We start from the raw sequence: 7965 nt of genomic DNA on the forward strand, positions 1-7965 counted from the left end.
AGAAAGTGGTTGATTTTCTGTTTCCAGAATTGCTGTTCTTCTTCTCTTCGATCTGCCGATGGATTTTCAGGTGTTTGCAATCTTTAGATAAGCTATCTAGCTGAACTCCGGCTAGCTGAAGCAGTCTCAGCTTGCTACTTCTCCGCCATCTTGACTCCTCCCCTCAAGTCTCCCTTCTACCTTCTACTCTTTATTATTGTCACAGGTCAGGGTTCCACGTCTTTGCCATTTCCCTCCAAGTACAATGCCCAGGGAACACCGTCCAGTGTCCAGTTCATTCAGCATCATTTTTGTGTTTGTGTTTCCAGTTTTCTGTGCTCTGCCTGTGCTGACTCAGCCTCCATCTGCATCTGCCTCCCTGGGAGCCTCTGTCAAGCTCACCTGCACCCTGAGCAGGGAGCAAAACACTGGTTCACTGGTATCACAGGATACTAGTTGTTCACTGCTGTCAACAGGAACCAGGGAAGGCCCCTCAGTATGTGATGAAGGTTAATAGTGACGGAAGCCACAGCAAGGGGGACGAGATCCCCAGTCGTTTCTCAGGATCCAGCTCTGGGGCTGACCACTATTTAACCATCTCCGACATCCAGTCTGAGGATGAGGCTGAGTATTACTGTGGTGACAGCCATAAAATCGATGGTCAATATGGTTAAGCCACAGCGATACACCCAAAGGGGAATTGAAGCTAAAACCTCCCACCTCCCTCTACTGTTCACCATGGGGACACAGAGGGAGCTGCTGCATTCCCCCTCTCCAGAGCCCTGAGACCTTTGACTTTCTCTAGAAACCCTGTCATCCTGCACAAAATCCCAAGACACCATTACAAAGAGACAGACACAGGGATGAATTTAGGCCATTTTGAAAACAGAACATGCTCTTTAGTTTGCCATACTGCTAGGAAAGACCAGATCAGCCCAGACAGGAAAATGACCATGAGAGAGTAGGTGGTCTGAGATGAACCCATGAACCATCAGACCCTGTGCATCCATAACAAGTCTCTGCTCAGAGAATGGACAGAGATCTCAGAGTTCTGCAGATTACCAAGTAGGTTGGTTGAGTGAATACCATCATGATAATTTCATCATGAAGGATAATAGGATGCTTGCCAGTATTGAAGGTTCAAAAGGAAACATTTGGTCCACGAGGGAGGTATGCCACAGAGTCTTAAGCCCATGATGGGTGCAGAGCTGTGGTGTAGTAGGAAAACAGAATGCATGTTAGAATGTCTCTGCCACTGGGACGCCTGGGTGGCTCAGTTGATTAAGCGGCTGCCTTCGGCTCAGGTCATGATCCCAGCGTCCTGGGATCGAGTCCCACATCGGGCTCCTTGCTCAGCAGGGAGCCTGCTTCTCCCTCTGCCTCTGCCTGCCATTCTGTCTGCCTGTGCTCGCTCTTTCCCCCTCTCTCTCTCTGATAAATAAATAAAATCTTTAAAAAAAAAAAAAAAGAATAACCTGATTTCGGGACACCTGGGTGGCTCAGTTGGCTAAGCGATTGCCTTCGGCTCAGGTCATGATCTTGGAGTCCTGGGATCGAGTCCCGTGTTGGGCTCCCAGCTCAGTGGAGAATCTACTTCTCCCTCTGACCCTTCCCCTTCTCATGCTCTCTCTCTCTCTCAAATAAATAAATAAAATCTTTAAAAAAAAAAAAAAAAGAATGTCTCTGCCAGGACCAACATAGAACATGGCTTGGGTCTCTCCATCTATACTCAGTTTTCAATTTTTGGTGCCAAGAATGAGTCCACATGCTGCCTATAAGACTTTTCCAGGTTCTGCCCAGAAACACAGCTACTGGTACAAGAGCAAGGCATGGTGAAGGGGGTGCACCAACATGATAAATATATTGACTCCTCTGAATCTCATCCCTGTGAGTGATCCATCTCAAATACATATAATGGGAGAGGGGCCAGCTTACTGGACATGTTGAGCTCCATCATGGATTTTCTGATATCTGAAAAGCAACGTCTTTCACACACACCCACGCTTCTGTGTTAACATTGAGCATCTGTATTGATTAAGGTAACCCTGGTCCCTGGGCATAGACCTGAGCAGGGTTGGGAAGAATTGTGATGCTGGATCCCAGAAACTCTGGCCTGGTCCCCTTAGTGAGTGAGGCACTCTGAGATGGAAATTCCAGGAGCTGCCCATAGCCTGGAAACTCCCACGAGGGTAGGAGGAGAGAAGGTGGCTATTTCTCTAGAGACAGAGTAGGCAAGAGTAAAAGAGGAGCAGGAGGAGAGGTGTACAGCAGGTCTCAGACTTGCAGTGACTTCTTTCAAGTACCTTGTGGGCTGAGTCACAGGGAATCACAGGCTCCTCTTAATCACTCCAGTAAAGGATTGTTTTCTACCAAAGGTTTGCAGAGATTGTGTCCCAAAGAAGGACTCCCACAGGTCTGTCTAGTGGGATTTTCCTCACCACATACATTGTAGTCCAGAGGATAGTAGGGAAATAATATCCAAACCCACACAATGAATCATCCCACCTCCAAAGGACCCACCTGGGGCCTTCCGCTGTGGATGAGTTGGAAGAAAATAACCCAGTAGGCACGGACAGAGAGACAGATGGACAGACAGTGAAAACAATGAGAGGGACTGGAAAAGGAAGGCAGAAAGGAACATTGTCTCCTGTGCTGAGATGGTAACCAATCAGTGAGGGAGTGACAACTACAAAGAGTTGGTTAAAGGGGTCAAAGGATTCCATTCGTGGAAATTACTATTTGTCAAGTTTATAACAGGATCAGGGTCTCAGTAAGAGACCACTGGCCAGCTCTTGTCCTGTACAAGTGAGTAAGGAAAGTGGCAAGAGTGGGTGTCTCCTCCTGCATTGTTCCTCATCAGTGATTTCTGGCTTCACGGAGTGCCAGGTGATCCTGAGGCCAGGAATGAACATTTTTGTCAGAAGTTCTGATGTAGCTTGTGGCCGTAGCAGAGTCCTCACGAATAGAAATCCTGTAGTCCCATTGTCTCATTGGAGGAATCTCTTGGGCCTGATGAGCAACTTATTATTGAACACAGGGAGCACCTGAAACAGGTGATAAGCTCTAGCCAGGAGAGATGGAGGTGATGCCACTAGCACTGTGAGGAGAGGCCAGGCAGTCTGACCCTCGCGTGAGAGTGTGTTCAAGGAGATCCCCTTACCCCAGCGCCCCTACTCATTCTGCATCTCCCTTCCTTCCTCCATTCCTTCCCCCCGCCCCACCCACTTCGCACTAGTTAACCAATGTTCTCACTTTCAATATCTTTCCCTGGAGACCTCTGGAATACCCCCATGAGCCATATTCTACTCAATACTTTATATTCCACTGTGTGTTCCTTTTTCATGTATTCTATCATATATAGATGCAAGATGTATCATCTTGATTCCTAAATACAGAGGAATCTGGTGCCTTTGGGACATCAGGATTGTGTCAGTATCGACACTTTTCAATGCACTATATTGAAACCTGCAGTCCCCTTTCTAAAAGAAGATAGCAGGCTAGGCCAGGCACTTCAACCCTAGGACAAATACAGGAATCACACCTGTCCTGCCTCCTGCACCGTGTATGTGACCTGTCTGTGCTGGGCTGGGCAGGGCAGGGAGCGCAGCTGCCTCTGGGAGGCTGGAAACCCTGGTCCACACCCTTTCTCAGGTGACAAGTGCTGTTCAGTGACCTGCAAGGGGAAATTCCCTGGACTGAACCCTCCACCAGCAGCAGGGGACAGCAGAGCTTCAGCAGGGGCAGCAAGACAGAGTTTGGGGCTGCCCAGGATGCCAGGCCTGGGGGTCAGCAGGGGTCCAGGGTTCAGTCCCCAAAGAATGTTGGGATGGTCCATTCTATCTTCTCAGGCTGCAGGGACCTTATTCTGAGGGTCAGACACACAGAATATTGATGGGAGACCTAACACACTGGGTGGGATATGCAGGTCCTCTTATGGTCCACCAGTGTTCCCAGGCACTGACTCCTCTGTGCAGGTCATGACCAATCACCCTCAGCTCACCTTTCCCTCTTCCAGGCTGCAGCTCCTTGCTCAGGAGCAGCTAAAAGAGGGAAAGCAGGGACCACTAAGCCCCTGGTCCCTGGAAAAGGCATCAGCAATGTCCTTTTAAGACTGTCTCCAGAGGGAAATGGATGCTCCCTTCTCAGGCCGGAGCTCTGGTCCCTGAAGCTGTCCTTGTGCAATGACAGCATCTGCTTGCTACAGGGACACTGTCTCAAGCCCAGATAATATCCAAACCCACATCATGAATTATCCCACCCCCAAGCCCACCTGGGGCCTTCCAGTGTTAATGACTTGGAAGAAAATAACTCCGTAGTCATGGACAGACAGACAGATGCACCAACAGTGAAAACAATGAGAGGGAATGGGAAAGGGAGGCAGATAAAGAGCATTCCCTCTTGTGCTGGGATGGTAACCAATCAGTGAGGGAGTGACAACTACAAAGCATTGATTAAAGGGGTCAGATGATTCCATTAGTGCCGATTACTAACTGCCAATTAGTAATTGGCAGTAATCCCATGCCAGGTGGGATTGTGTGACCTCGGGGACTCACACAAAGACTAGGAAGCTTCCAAAGATTTTTCATGGCCTTTACATGTTTACATGAACCCATGATGAAAATAATTATGGTGGCCAATTTCTGCTCTCCTGTGGGATGAGGGCTGTCATAAGGATGAAAATAGCCTGTGTCAATACATGAGATATTGTGAGGAATCTCCAACAGCTGCTGGTTGGTTAACAAGTCAACTCCCAGGTAGGAAGGCATGCAGGAACCCCAGAATGAGAGAGTTTCCCAATGTGATGACATGGCAAGCAGGGACCAGAGTGCAGTGGGGGCCAGACAGGAGATCTGAGGCAGGAACAGGTTGGTAATGAGGCCACAGGAGCACCGATCCTGAATCAGGGGTTGTCTGCACACTCAGAGGGCCTGCTAACCCCATGTCCAGGACCCTGCAAGGCCCTGAGCCAGACCAATGTAGACCTCAGGCACAGAGGTTTCAGACAGAGTCATAGGATCAGATCCCAGGAATTTCACTATTGAAACCAGACGTTAGAAACCAAGGTTGAGGGCACCTGGGTGGCTCAGTGGGTTAAGCCACTGCCTTCAGCTGAGGTCATGATCTCAGGTTCCTGGGATCGAGTCCCGCATCAGGCTCTCTGCTCAGCAGGGAGCCTGCTTCCCTATCTCTCTCTCTCCCTGGCTGCCTCTCCATCTACTTGTGATTTCTCTCTGTCAAATTAATAAATAAAATCTTTAAAAAAAAAAAAAAAACAAGGTTGATTTTCTACCAGAAAGCTCCAAGAAGAAAGCCAGGGGCTCCTGGCTTCCTCCTCAGTCACCTATTTTGATCTCACAAGTGAATAATCCAGTCAGAAAGCATGGAGGAAATATATTTGCATAAATACTAGCAATCTCTGCCCCATGGCCCTGGAGGGAATAAGAGAAGCCTGGTTGAGTCTGCCCTGCTGTGGGGTCTCTGGAGACAGAGCTCTGGGCATCTCCACCATGGCCTGGACCCTTTTCCTGCTCCCCATCATCACTCTCTGCACAGGTGTGATCCAGGCCCTCACACAAGCTCAGACTTCATGGGACCTGAGCTGGACCTGCTCCAAACTCTGAGCTCAGCACCAACACTGATTCTATATTGGGTCCCTGGGAATGAGCCTCTGGACCTCACACCAACCCCTCCTCTCCTGTCTTTTCAGGTTCCATGGCCTCCAGTGGGCTGACTCAGCCGCCCTCTGTGTCAGTGACCCAGGGACAGACAGCTACAATCACCTGCTCTGGAGATGTACTGGGGAAAAGATACGTATATTGGTACCAGCAGAAGCCAAGACAAGCTCCTGTGCTTGTGATTAATAAAAATAATGAGCGACCCTCAGGGATCTCTGACCGGTTCTCAGCTTCTAAATCAGGAAACACGGCCACCCTGACCATCAGCGGGACTCGAGATGAGGATGAGGCTGACTACTATTGTCAGTCCTACGACAGCAGTGGTAATGCTCACAGTGACACAGGCAGGTGGGGAAGTGAGACAAAATCCACTTCCCTGACTGCGTTGCACTCTCCTCCAGCCCCAGAAGGACCATAGAAAAGCACTGAGCAGGTCTGTTCCAGGCACCCAGGTCTGAGGCTTCCAGAGCTCCTCCCCCACTCTGCTCTCAGGCAGTCCTGCACTCATTGGGTCAGGAGACCATTTACCTGGCTGCACCAGACTACCTGCTCTCTGGGCCTGTGTGTGAATGTGGGCCAGAGGGCTTCAGTGGAGGAAAGACAGAGGGAGCCTTTTGTCCAGTGCTCATGATCTCTGCATTTTCCTTGTGCTATGGGCCACTCGTCACACAACAGACCAGGATTAGAGTCCAAATTTCCCAGAGGAGCTGGGCTCCTAAAACCCTGAAGCCATCAGTGGGAGCCATCTGAGCAGCGAGGATGGGCACAGTAGACAGAGGGGTCACCCACATCCCCTCCTCTGGACTCACACACTCACCCACTACTGCCTGGAACCCCTGACAGCTCACAGGGGGGCTTCTCACTGGGAAGTGCTTTTGCTTCAGAAATCTGCCTCCCCAAGTTATGGCCCTTCTCAGAAAGATTCAGGTAAATGATCACCTCAGGCCACACCCCGAGGCCCTGCCTTAGGTTCAGATGTCCTGAATGGTCCCAGCTTGAGATCTCCCCGCAGGTAGGAGGCCGCACCTGATATCTCACTGCAGGCCCCTTCTCCTTCTACGCGGGCTGAGCTCCCCAACTCCCTCCAGATTTCCTGCACATGGACTTCTCCTCCTCAGAGACTGCTTCCAGGAACAATGGAGGAGGGTGAACATGCCTGACAGGGTTCTCAGGGACCTGAGGAAACCACTGTGTACCCACAGAGCTGGGCTTTCTCACCCAAATCACCAACGTACTTGTCCAATCTCCAGACAGATCAGTTTGTTACTTATATTTTTATACATTGAAAAAATATCCAGACACACTAGGTGTTCTGAGTTCTGACAGACTGTTGCACAGTCACATCCTTCTTGATGGCAAATGGGGATAATGGGGCAGTTGCCACTGCCTACAAAGTGGCCACAAGAAACAAAACCACCACAGGAGTGAACCAGAATGGATCCTTTCTCACTTCCACCCTCCATATCGGGGCAAGAATCTCTCTTTACACCCATCCAGATATATGGACAGACAATAATTCTGTGAAATAGAGCTCAGCCTGTCAACAGTGACACTTAAGACACCACAGATGATCCCTCATCCACAGAAATCCACCCACGCCCCCCACACCACAGTCTCCAAATAGAATGTTGGCAGCCATGTCTCCACCTAACATGATAAAATATCCCGTGAACAGTTACAATCATGCTCACCCCTTTCCCACAAGAGGATAAAAGTGTATCATTGTCCAATAGTGATCTTTATGTTTGTCCCTGCCATTTGATAATCTATATCTTCAATAATGAGATGTAAAGCTAACTATTGTTAGCATCTCTGATGTTAGATGATGAAGGGATGAAACAGGGAAGTAGAACAGAAACATGTGCTTAAAATATAACCAAACCTATTCATGTCAACATAAGGAAGAAACCTTTATTACTTTTATCTTATTCATTTCTACCACTACCCTGAGGTCAATATGGAGTCTAGAATTACCTTCTTCATTGCTCACTCCATATCCCTTTCTCTCAGCAAATACCTGATCTACTCATGATGCCCCCCATGACCAAACGTTCACTCTGGAAGGTTGGTCCATTATCAGATCTGCTGAATTGGACTCTGCTGAATTGATGACTGTCATCACAGTCCCGGGTATCCTAGGGGATCTCCTGAGTCCATATACTCCTGTTCACCCAGTTGTGTTGTAGACACACAACTGCACTATGACAGTCATTATGAAACACCCCAAACAGTGCCCCCTACTTTGAGTCCCTGTCAGGAGGAGTCAGAGGTACCCAAGACACACTCTCCGCAACCAGATCAGGGCAGTCAC

General features: G+C 49.2%; 2 gene segments (V, D, J or C); both read left to right on the plus strand.

The window, feature by feature from the left end:
* Positions 1–7965, plus strand: part of LOC132023362 (probable non-functional immunoglobulin lambda variable 11-55) — a 1024259-nt gene that overhangs the window by 806790 nt on the left and 209504 nt on the right.
* On the plus strand, positions 5417–6072 carry LOC132023723 (immunoglobulin lambda variable 3-25-like). The segment is given in 2 exon segments: positions 5417–5532; positions 5687–6072. Coding segments are annotated over 2 exon segments (432 nt in total).

This window comes from Mustela nigripes, chromosome 8 (assembly GCF_022355385.1).
Source record: "Mustela nigripes isolate SB6536 chromosome 8, MUSNIG.SB6536, whole genome shotgun sequence".
Taxonomy (NCBI): Eukaryota; Metazoa; Chordata; class Mammalia; order Carnivora; family Mustelidae; genus Mustela; species Mustela nigripes.